Source organism: Apostichopus japonicus, chromosome 23, assembly GCF_037975245.1.
Source record: "Apostichopus japonicus isolate 1M-3 chromosome 23, ASM3797524v1, whole genome shotgun sequence".
NCBI classification, from domain to species: Eukaryota; Metazoa; Echinodermata; class Holothuroidea; order Aspidochirotida; family Stichopodidae; genus Apostichopus; species Apostichopus japonicus.
Genome location: NC_092583.1, coordinates 12,404,017 through 12,416,849, shown reverse-complemented (window position 1 = coordinate 12,416,849; position 12,833 = coordinate 12,404,017). Strand labels below are relative to the sequence as shown.

At 37.0% G+C, this 12,833-nt stretch overlaps 2 protein-coding genes across 4 annotated transcripts in view; one reads left to right on the top strand and one right to left on the bottom strand.

Annotated features, from left to right (window-relative positions):
* The first annotated feature begins 1,035 nt into the window (after positions 1 to 1,035).
* LOC139965071 (band 3 anion transport protein-like) overlaps positions 1,036 to 12,833 on the top strand; it is a 43,938-nt gene continuing 32,140 nt past the window's right edge. The window contains exon 1 of one of the 3 annotated variants that reach the window (XM_071967253.1): positions 1,036 to 1,179. The gene's annotated coding sequence lies outside the window, so the exon portion shown is untranslated. Of the gene's footprint in view, positions 1,195 to 5,302; positions 5,349 to 12,833 lie in introns of those variants that run through there. The other 2 variants (XM_071967256.1, XM_071967257.1) reach the window with 2 other exon arrangements.
* Positions 5,360 to 12,810, bottom strand: LOC139965072 (uncharacterized). The gene has a single exon (XM_071967258.1). It carries the CDS (start codon positions 9,664 to 9,666, stop codon positions 6,919 to 6,921), a length of 2,748 nt encoding a protein of 915 aa, XP_071823359.1. The 5' UTR covers positions 9,667 to 12,810; the 3' UTR covers positions 5,360 to 6,918.

The window sequence follows — 12,833 nt, the reverse complement described above, 5'->3', positions numbered from 1 at the left end:
ATTTGGGAGCTGCATGAATCCCTCTCCAGCTGATTACCTTTAATTCTTACAAAAAAAGAGTAAATTGTTTTTTGGCAGCTTTATATTGTGATTCAAGTTTGTCAAAGATGGTATGACTCGACCATATGTTGAAATTTAAACATTTTTGTTACATCCTAAAATGTCTCTTAAAAAATCTGAGATCATCAGAACAAAATTACGTAATAAGCATATGTAGCATGTATCATTCATAATGATGATCTTTAGCAAAGTTGTTGTCTTTTATTCATGCTGTAGGTCTACCATATCCCTCGGCTGGTTCAGTAGTTGTACAACCTACAAATCCAAACCAGCACATCTTCCAAGTGATCATGACAACTGAATGCTTCGTTGGTTGGAAGGAATCAGCCTCGGCCTTTGAAGATTTTGCTAAAAGCCTAATTATTAAGTCCAAATAACATATAAACATTACATTCTGATATAATCAATCATTCTAGGTCTGGCCTAGGAAATAACAGTGCAAGCCTTGGCAAAGGTTGTCAGTCGAAGGTCACACAATTGTTCGTGGATAGGTATAGCTGACTTGTATCCTATGGTGGTCGGGACGTATATGCTTATAAATGATAAACGTTCTTTTGACATATCCTGACTATACTGAGTGCAATCAAAGTATCAATGTTAATTCAATATAGATAATGCAAAACAAAGATAATTTTTTTTAATGAACGTCTTTCATGACAGATCTGTATCCTGGTAACATATCTAAGAAGATGTTCCCCTGTTCTTCAGTCGCTCAGGCAGGTTATGATTTCCCAAGCTGTTATGCTGGTGCTAAACTTGATAAAGCATTTTGGATGGCTTGCAGCGTGCAGAGATCGAATGACGTAGAACGTTTTTTATCAGACTGCGATCTTTAATAATATTTGCTTTCAACGTTCTAGCGATGTTAGTTGGGTTAGATTGCTTATAAAAGTGTCCTACTTGAATATATTAAAGTATTTGGCTCAGATTACTGTGCAAATACACGACATCGCAAAAATAACACGTTGACGTCCAAAGGTAAGTTTTGTTGTTCTGTACGTCGTGCAAGTTGCCCCATGACCTTGAATTCGTAAACAACGTCAAGTACGGTTCTCCGCCAAAGAAGCGAATCGACTGGGACCTTTTTCGCTATTTATGGGGACAGAAGGCGCTATCCAGGTAACTACGTCAAACGTATGTATTAAAAAGAAAAAAACGAAGGTTTTCTTACATGTTAGGCACTTCTACTAAAAATGTGCGTAAATTAAGCTCGAAATCAATGTAGCTAAATGTCAGGCAAGTACCAACTTTTGTGGACCGTAACTGACTGTAGGCCTATCGTTAACACTATTGACACTTCATAGTTCATACGTGGTTACTTATTGCACTGCAAATTGGCTTGCAAAATTTGGAACTTTTTAACTATACATACACCATACACCATAGCTTAGGCTAAATTTGGACAAGTCCTAGTTATGCGAACAATTTACCACACGCAGGGTTAATACAAAAGCGAAACTAGAAGAAATAAACATAGGCTATAGGCCTATGCCTATTTGTAGATTTGAGATGAAATGAATGTGTAATCCCGATAACATAAGACTTGATTACAAGCCCAAGTCAATTTTCAATGTCACATGTAAACCTATGTATTGCCTTAAGCATTCCTTAGGAATTATAGAATACTCAACACTTTTCTAACAGCAAATTTTTGGGCAGGGCCTGGAGTCACTCGCTGTGGGGAAATTTTAACCACTTTTGAGAATGGCACATCTCCCTAAGAGTTTATTCCCCGAGTTGGAGTGGTGATGAGAAAATCATCAGATAGGCCTACATTATTTCATAAATGTTGGACTACATATCTCCCTAACAGGATATTTTCCGCTGGAGTTGGAGTCGCAGTGGATAAGGTAAACTAAATTATTGCCACTCAACCATTCCACCCGAAATATAGCCCTCTGAAAGATGACATTCAATTGTAATATTATTCCTCTTTGTGATCTCATTGGTATATAGGCGATTAATTAGTATTTTACTTCCATCCCTCCCTCCCTCCCCCCCCTCTTCAAAAAAGAATACCTGGATAATAACATTGATCCTGTAAGAAAGTAGTCTATGTGTCTTTTTCTACCCTTAATTTTTGCAAGTTTTCTTCCTGATTGTTCAAACAATTAAGCTAGAAATAGGCCAAGGCTTTTGCAAGTTACATGACTCTGGCTCAGAGTCGCAAAGTCTGGATCAACGCCTCCAGCACATTTTGGGGTCTCAATTCCTGATTTCTCATCTAAAGTCTTCTCACTTTGTGTTCACTGTTAGATAATTTTCACCAAAAAATGCCCACAGTTTTCCATTCCAACTATTCTTAAGCCATTTCAACTATTCTTAAGCCAAGCCAATATTTTCTGCCTTCAAATCTACCTTGAACAACAAAGACACAGGTTGAAGCTTTGAGTGAGTATCAGAAATTTTTGTCGCAAGCAATGACAATCACGTCTTGAAGGACAGCAAACATCTTTCAAAACTCCCCGAATATGAGTTCATTACCAAGATCTTTCTCTATCCGGACATGTGCACATGTAAACAATGCACTCTCTGTTGCTCCATACTGTACAGTATATGTAGGTCCTGCAAAATGTCCAGTTTTCCATTCCAACTATTTTTAAGCCATTTCAACTATTCTTAAGCCAAGCCAATATTTTCTGCCTTCAAATCTACCTTGAACAACAAAGACACAGGTCGAAGCTTTGAGTATCAGAAATTTTTGTCACAAGCAATGACAATCACGTCTTGAAGGACAGCATACATCTTTCAAAACTCCCCGAATATGAGTTCATTACCAAGATCTTTCTCTATTCTGACATGTATACATGTGTAAACAATGCACTCTCTGTTGCTCCATACTGTACAGTATAGTAATGTAGGTCCTGCATTCCATGTAATTATAGGCCTGTCCTGACCTAATTTTGGCATGCTCATCAAAACATTTCCTATTCAAGTTTATCTTTTTAACTCAAAATATATATAACTAACTGTACTGAACAAAGTAGATACTTTAGACATATATCTAGATTCATTCTGTGTGAGGGGGAGTAAAAAAAAACAAACAAAACAGTGACCAATTGAGCACTTTGATAAATTTGCACTTTAGGTAATTAAAGGTTGTGAAGACTCGTGCACAAAGAAACGTCTCATTCCGGTAATCTAAACTAGTTTTAGACACCTAAGTGTCTAAGTGTTAGACACCACCATCGATCCCAGAAAATACACACACAGCTTGCTGCCATGGGTATTTAGACACTAGTGTACAGTCAGTACATACATCTACGGTCAATACCCACAACACAGTGTACATAGCAGCGTGGACATCTCAGGTCTAGATAAAAGATAACAAGGTACAGTATCACAAGGTATTTTGTAGCTCGACAAGAAGAAAACGTCATTTGCAAGCAACGGAAAGTTAACTTTTTCAGAGCGCGGCACGCGGTTTGGGGCGAGTCTTCAATGTCTTTAATGATATACTCTGTGCACTAGTACTGATAATTCTTTTGAACTTTCTATAGAAGCACTGGCATCGATTGAGAACAGATATTGTTATCAGTTATTTCAGTGCTGTTGCAAATTTTTCTTTTAAACCCATTTCCTTTTTGTTGACCATTCAGCATTTTAATGATGGAAGTTAACATCTACGACAAAACGTTGATAATACAATTTTAAATGTGACTTAGACTACAGTACCACAGATCTATTTTGTTTTAAGGTGGGTCAAATTTGCTCAATTTGTACCTGTTGCTGATTGCCTAGACCATCAGTTTGGTGCCACAGCAATCCACTTTTTGATTGTCAAAACAAATATTGATCAGACACTTGTAATTTTAGCTTGTAACCAATTTTAATTTTATTCTTGAAGCAAATCCACTATCTCAAACAAATAAATTCTGGTTAAGATAGAACTGCTGTTATCTTTCCTCGAGTTTTACACCCACAACACAATATTTCTGTCTGGCATACTTAAGGAACTAATATTTACCTATGTCTAAAGTTTCCAAAGTTGTGAAGGTTTTCTACTGCTAATAAGGTACTGTATACATCTATACATTTGGAGGTCTATGGGTAAGGTTGAAGTACAGTAAAGCATGCCAATAAACACTGCCCATTGTGGCTTAAAAATAGTGAAAATTCTCATTTGAAATGTTGGTTCTACAGAGGAATTTGGTTAAGGACTCTATTTCTTCAGCGAGGTAAATAATACTACTAAAATATTCCATTGTCTGTCCTCTATTAATTTTTATTTTTGGGGAATGTGGTACTTGAGTGTAACAGACAGCAATTTATGGTTTCCTATGCTCCAATTTACCTGTTCCCCCATCTGAGATATGAAGTCTGAGAGAATTATTTGAACTAAAGCAATAAACATTTTGTTGCCATGTATACTAGAGTCAAAGTGCAAGGAATTGTTTTAAGTACATTTCTCAAGCCTACAACCCCGCTCACCCTACTGTTTGAACGATACAATAGAATTTGATTCAACGCCATTTGTTGTAGAAAGTTGCAACTGCGTAGTTACAGTTTACGAGTCTGTTCACAGTAAGTGCAATTCGACCCAACCTGTTCACCCCTTCCATCTGTTTGTCCTCCCAACCCCTGTAGACTGTGGAAAACTTGCTATATCTTTCAAATTTGCAGATACCAGTTTAGGGCATTTATCTCAAAATTTCTTTCTGCCCAGGTCCCAAACCTTTCACCCCCTCCATCTGTTTCCTCCCTACCCCCATATATGGAATACTTTCCATAGTCCTATTTTTTCCAAGAATAAGAGCACCTTACTTGGTTATTAATTCCATCATAGAAATTTACAACTTTCTAAACAATGAGTTGAACTGTCAAGTATAGTATGTTCAGGGTATGTCCCAAAAGTTTCTTCCCTGGTGCTAATCTTTTCACACACACCCTCGAGTTGCCTCCTCCCACCCCCCCCCCCAACAGGCGTTCACTACCAGTAACGCCACTGCAAGTCCATACATGTATCCTGCCCAAGTTGAAAGAGGCATAAGCAATATAGCTTCACAGGTCAGCAATGTGAATCATATCTTTTTAACTGTCCACATTTAAATTTCACTTTTGAATGCTGTCAAACAGGAAACTGATACAGTACAGTAGTAGTACCCAGCCTACTGTGTACCACTGTACGCAGGAAGGAAATGACCAGGAATCAACTATAGGCCTAAAACTTCACAGACCAAATGAATCAGTAGAACGGCCAAGCTGTTACAAAAACGAAACAGATTACGTATTTATAACCCTTTCACAGCATGATCTCTGCCCTGGAATGACACATTTGAATGACTATGGTAAGGCAGATTTCACAATCAGATGGTCCAAAAGCTCCCACACTATGAATAAATTTAAGTTTGCTTTAAGTTATGTAATACACTTTTATTTTATTCTTTGACATCTCACTGAAGTGAAAGTGGAATGTAGAAGATAAAATATGGTGTAAATTTTGGAAAATTTCCTACTCAAAATCGCAGAGTCACACAAAGACACAATCCAATCCAATCTCACACTTTCCTTTTTTTTTATTCCCCAGGATACAAGGAAAGGCCTAGTCCCATAATTCTTCAGTTATGGAATGCACCAATGTTGCAGACTATAACTAGTATAAAAGATATTATTTAAAAATTATCAATTTAATTTTAGCTTGTAACATGCAACATGGATGTCATTGGACGGACATTTATGGTAAAATATCAATTAGTAGTTCACATAAAAAATTACTAAGAAGAGAAAAGAATTTGATTTTTGTTGCAATGTATTAAGGACATTTGCTTAATAACATATAAACACAAAAACTGTCTTTAACTGGCATGAGTAACTTAACAATGAGAAAAACTTTGTTCAATTCACACATAACCATTGGACGGACAAACAGTTATGTGTGAATTTCACACATAACCATTGGACGGACACACAGTTACAGTATGTGTGAATTTTACAAATGAACATTGGACATATAGGCATTGTTTTGAAATATTAAAATGATTATGCAAACTGCTTGATTTAGTTTCATCAATTTCTAATTTGTATCTGTCTATTTAACTTACAGAAACATGTTGCAAGAGTGGAAGAGCAAGTGTATGGATAAATTCACACACTAAAACTGATTCAGTGGTGTCACCATTGCAATGAATTCAACAGCAAAAAGGGAAAATGTAATATAAAGATTGAAGGCATTTTGAATTCTTCTTTGGTTACTGCATTTAATTGAACTGATGATATAGATTTGTCTAGTTTAATTTTAACTTGTAACATCCGACATGGACGGACATCTATGGTAAAATATCAAGTAAAACTTCACTTAATAACATACTAAGAAGAGAAAGAATTTGATTTGTGTTAAAAGGTGTTAAGAACAGTTGCTTTATAACAAACAAACACAAAACTGGCTTTAAATTGCAAAAGTAGCTTAACAATAAGAAAAACTTTGTTCAATTCCACACATAACCATTGGACGGACACACAGTTATGTGTGAATTTCACACATAACCATTGGACGGACACACAGTTATGTGTGAATTTCACACATAACCATTGGACGGACACACAGTATGTGTGAATTTTAAAAATAACCATTGGACGTAGGCATTGTTTTGAAAACATTTAAAGTGATTATGCAAACTACTTGACTGAGTTTCACTAATACTGTATCTAGTTTTTATCTGTATATTCAACTTACAGATATGTTGCAAGGGTGGAAGAGCATGTGTATGCATAAATACACACATTCATCCAGCGACAGAAGTATTTGTGTTAAATCAGTATGGTAGTTCTTTGAATGAGAAACCCATAACCCTTATAGTTAGCTGAATTTTAGACTGAATTAAAATGAATATTCATACAATGGACAAAAATTTCAGCTTTCTATCTCAACTTGTTCTGTTTCCTTAAACTTGCATATCTGTCCAAAGCAGACTGAAGAGATTGGATGTGGAAAGGCCCATGGCCCAGGATCTCAACAGGCCCAAAAAATATAAGCCTTTTGTTTACACTGGTGATATCATCACGCTTAGGCCATGCAAAAGATGTTGATGAGGCACTATGCAAAAATTTAATTTGCACCTCAGCACCATCAATAGCTAGCACTCGACCAAAATATGGTTTAGAGTCATAAAAGACTGCATAGTACTGCTCAATCTGAATATCCCCAATCAAGTAAGATTGTTGCAGACTCCGTTTTTCATGTTCTCCACCCGAGGTTCCACTTGAATCTGGCCCTTTGGATTCATTTGTCTTACCTACACTAATTTGCGATTTGACTAATTTGTGATTTGACACATTTATGTCACAGGTAGCCCTTTTCAATGTCTTTACAGAAGGAATTCCAACATATGGAGTATTAATGCATGATGTGCCACCCACTTTGCAACTCCCACAAAAGCAAGAAAGTTTTCTTACTTTAACAGAATATGCACCATTGGCCTGGATTTGATGCAATTTCCTGGACCCTTTAAGAGTTTCAACTTCACGATCTGGCCTGTTTCTTGCCACATCACCAACTTTGACATGAAAAAATTTCCTTTTTGAAAATTCTGCATCTGATGCAATGTTGGCTGAGCACCAATCATGCAGTTCTTGGCTGTTTCTAATGACAACTTGTCGGCCAAGAACTGCACGATCAATAGCTCGATTAATCACTCCAATTTCACCATCGCCTTCACCCTTCCCATGTTCAGAACCGTAATAGTTCCTTTCTGTGGGATATGATGCCAATGATACGTCAGCAAAATTTATTTTGCCCTTATATTGACTGGCGCACCCATCACTGAATATCACAATACGGTTTATTGATGTATTTTCTTCAATGTGCTTAATAGCACCTTGAAGAAAATATTCGACAGCATGACTGTCATGGCCTGTATCATCTGAGAGGAACACAAGAGACTCTCTAATTAAGTGGTCATTACCATCCTTTCTATACACCACAATAGGATGCATTGTTACTTGTTTCTGTGAAAAATGAGCCGCCTTAATCTCATCTTGAAAAAATATTTTGCGATTCTGAGCAAAATCCATGACCATAAGTATCCACCCTTTTGGCAAATTATTCTTCAGCTGGTTGTATTGATAATACTGCCAGGAAGCTACAAAAACATGTTCAATAAATGTCACGCCCTGTACTGGACATTCTATGTCCTTAATCAATTCAGCCACAAGCTCTTTTGCGGAATCTTGTTTGGCAACAAGAACCCTGCGAATCTTACCATCATCACATGACTTCCTCTCCCAGTGATTCCATATGGTTTGTGGGTTTTTTTCAAGGACTGTTTTGTAGTATTCATTGATTGTGTTACCATAGCCTTTACATTCACATTTCCCCCAAACACAAGCTGCCTTATGGTATCTTGCACCATCTGATTTGGAACACAACAATACATTCATGAAATTTCTTTCATTCTCCACTTTGAGTTCTGCACAAGTGACAAGTCTATTTAGAGCCAGCAATTTGTATTTCACATTTAGACAATAGACACACATACAAACTTCATGTATCATGGAGGACAGTAGCCTCACATTCCTTGGCCTCAACAACGTGAATTTTGTGTACCCAATTTTGATATTTGGATACTCTTTTTGGCAAATTTGATATGCTGCCTTTAGTGATATCTGTAACACATATCCAGGCCCAGTCTTTGTAGCAAATCGTTTTTGGGGAAGGGGTCGTGAAATATGCTCCATTTTAAAAAACTTATCAACTATTTGAACTGTGCTCTTCGAGATCTTGTCTTTCCTGCAGACTCTACCCACTCCTACCTTACGTGCTCTTAAAATAGTTTTGGTGTTAAGGCCAAGACTAGAACTCAGTACCCGAGCACTTGCTCTGAGTTTAATTTTTCTAGCCGTATTTGCGATCAACTTGGCAGCAGCCATTCCTTCTTTCTTCTGAGACATCAGCTTCACTACTTCTGATAATTTGGGCAGACACAGTCTCTTGGAAGGTGGTGTTAGTCCCTTGTCTTCCATCGCCTTTCGCTTTTTGGGGGACGAATTAGCAATGAGACCATTGACGACATTAGCAAACAACTTTGGCCCTTTTGGCATCTGCTTCCTGATATTGGCAGTAACGTTCCATGTTGTTTTCTGTGAGACCGAGTTTTCTGCCTCTACGTGATTTGCGCGCTCTTCTTCACGACTGATAGCTTTTCTGTTCCTATCCTTTTCTCGTAATCTTCTCTTCTTTTGGGAACTCATCCTTGACCTTTGTTCGCGCTTCTTCTCCTTCCAGTATGCTCTTTGATTGGCCAATCCTTTTCTCGTTTGTAACTGCACAAACTTGGTGCATGGAAATTTAAATGCTACCCGCAACCTTTCCGGGCATGTGGCCTTGGATGTCACTAAACTGCCACCAGAGGGATCATGATTGTCATCTGCTGCTGCATTCTGGCTCAGTTTTTTCCTCTGTCTGTATTCTCTTTGTCTTTTTCGTGACTGTTCTTTTATCTTCTCATGTGCTTCTTGTGCCTTCTTTGATGGCTTAATTTTCTGCAATTCGTTTCGTAATTTGGCTCTGCGTTTTGCTTCACGCAGCTTCTGTTTCTCAAGTGCGAGCTTATATCGGTCTGGATCACTTTCTTTTACTTTCCTCCGATATTTTGAACTGGTTGATGACATGATGAAGCCTACATATAAATTGTTAATGGTTTTATTTTCTTCAAACTATAAACTATAAACATTCACAGGGAAATTTGTTAAGAAAGCCTTACTGTAACAAGAGCAATATTTGCTACATGCCCCTCATAAATATGCATGAAATCAATGTGTAGGCTACCTACCAATATCACCATATCAAATTTGGAGAAATTCCACCTTGAAAAATTTTGACCTTTTGACCTCATTAATTTTTCACGATGTAGATACCAAAATTAATAGCGTTCCTCTATGGGCCACCAAACCACTATGTATGGTAATAATCAATCGCTCCCTTGTCGAGTTATGATGCATAAAAACTTATGTTTCATAAATTATGCTAGGCCCTGCCTCCTCATCAATATGCATGATATCAGTTGCAATTCACAGCAGCAAATTTAGGTTACTTACCAAATATAACCATATCAAGTTTGAAGAAATCCAATATGAAGCTAGCCAAGTTATTGCAAGTTAATGTTTGACCCTCTGACCTCATTAATATTCATGATATAAGAACCAAATTCAATAGGGTTCAACTAATTCTTATGGGTCAACCACTCACTAAGTATATTATTGATCAATCATTTCCTTATCGAGTTATTGTGCATACAAACTAATGTTGGAAAAAAAAATGCTCAGCCCCGCCTCCTCATAAATATGCATGAGATCAGTTGTAATGCACAGCAGCAAATTTAGGTTACTTACCAAATATAACCATATCAAGTTTGAAGAAATCCAATATGAAGCTAGCCAAGTTATTGCAAGTTAATGTTTGACCCTCTGACCTCATTAATATTCATGATATAAGAACCAAATTCAATAGGGTTCAACTAATTCTTATGGGTCAACCACTCACTAAGTATATTATTGATCAATTATTTCCTTATCGAGTTATTGTGCATACAAACTAATGTTGGAAAAAAAATGCTCAGCCCCGCCTCCTCATAAATATGCATGATATCTGTTACAACACACATCAAATGTAAAGGTGGTCTACCAGTATAATCATACCAAGTTCGAAGAAATCTGTGTGTGCTTGCCAAGTTATTGCAATATGTTTGATCATATGACCTCATTAATATTCATGATTTAAGAACCAAATTCAATAGGGTTCAAGGACTTCTTATGGGTCACCCACTCACTATGTTATTGATCAATCATTCCCTCATCTAGTTATGGTGCTTAATGCTTAGCCCCGCCTCCTCATAAATATGCATGAATCAATTACAACACACACCAGCATGTCAGGGTGGTCTACCAGTATCACCACACCAAGTTTGAAGGAATTCAGAACTGTGGTTGCCAAGTTATTGCAATTTGAAGATTTTCATATTCGACCTTGTGACCTCATTAATATTCATGTTATGAGCACCAAATGCAGCCAGTTGCTAGTTCTAATGTCTCTAAACTGTTCTTCCATATCAAGTTTCAAAGCACTCTTATTGACAGTTCCAACAGTTCCAAACCTTTATTTGATAAAAAAAACTGCTAATACTGACAAGTGCTACGACCGTGAGTTTTTTGAAGCATGACATGACAGTTCAATATAGAAAAAAAATTCCCAACTGTGTGCCAAGATGCACCCAGTTCTGACAATATTTTCTGAACTGTATTACATGTCATGCTTCAAAGCACTGGTTCTGACAGCACGAACAGTATAAATATCATGTTTCTGTCTGATAAGGGTAAGAACTGTTCATACTGTCAGTGCAATTGCTTTAAAGCATGATATTGGAGGACAGCATAGAGTGGTTTAATCATTGAAAAATTCTCCCAACTGGATGCGAAATGCATCAGTGCCAACCCCCCTCCCCCTCCTCCGCACAGCTTCCAGTACCCCCTTCCGCAGTCTCCACATTTTGTTTATTTACAATTCAATGGGACAATCACGAAGTTTCTACTCCAATTTTGCAAACCGAGTAGGCCTAAGAATACAACAACAACAAAATCGCAAAACTGGTACTACAAGTACAAATGCATGTAAGGGGTTTGCAAAAAAAAATATAAGACAAAAACATCGCTCACGCGTTAATTTTTCATCTGAATTGTAGAGATGGTCCAACGATCTAAATTAATTCAGCGATTACAAGTTTAAGTCTGTTTCTCGCACTGCCCGAAATTACGCGATGTCCGTCCTCTCGCACGTTATCTTAGCAATATCTGTCCCCGTAACGTAACGTGCGCAAAGTTGATCAGACGATGTAATGCCCTACACCTTACCGTTGATACTATTGTATGTGGTAGGTCAACTACGATAAACAATAAGCTAATAAAATATAAAAATAAGCTGATTCGTACTTTTTCGTGTTTTGGGCATAAGATTTGTAAGAAACAATATTTCGCACGTAACACTTTTGCAAACGTTACAAAGGGGACGGAATTTCTTTTCTTTAAAATTTGGGAACGAATGTGTACGTCCAGACAGTAAAGTCTGGTGTTTTCTAACGGCGCGAACTTGTAACAGATTATGACGGGTGCACCGAACAAAATAATTTCCATACGACGTTTGTGTCCGCGGCGATGTATTCGGTCACACGTAACAGCCACTTGGACAGACATAACGTGCGAATTATGAAATACTACACAATTACTGGAGAATCATTTTGATCGGGGATATTTTATTGTTATTATATAAGATACACTTCAGCAATGTTTACACAACAAAATCTTAATTTTTTTAAGTTGTGTTGACAAGAAATAAGACATACATTACTTGGCATGTTTTGGACGGAAATAATCTGAGAATTTGTCACTTATTGAGATACATCCACAAAGTATAAAATACCAATAAAGACAAAGAGACAACTCTTATTTTTTACATAATTATATTCTTCATTGAATGAGCAAAATTTATTTCAATTGCTCTTCATTCTAGCAATGTACATATCAATTATTTAAGCAACATCCATTTGTGGGAGTTGAGTCCGTCCAATTTTGTTCCAAAAAAAACTTTCTTCATTATTTTTCAAAGAAAAAAATTGAACAAAATAAAAAATATTATCTTTTTTATTTCAAATGCATGGGTTGTTCAAGTTAATAACAAAGACTTGTAATTATTTGGAACACACAGCAGTAAAAACTACTTCAAACTGACTATGCTGGTTTGGACCATCAAACTGTGAAATCTGCCGTAAGTAGGAAACCGAGATCGT

What these genes read in the sequence shown, in the direction of transcription:
- LOC139965072 (XM_071967258.1), bottom strand. Translation starts at nt 9,666, where the DNA reads ATGTCATCAACCAGTTCAAAATATCGGAGGAAAGTAAAAGAAAGTGAT.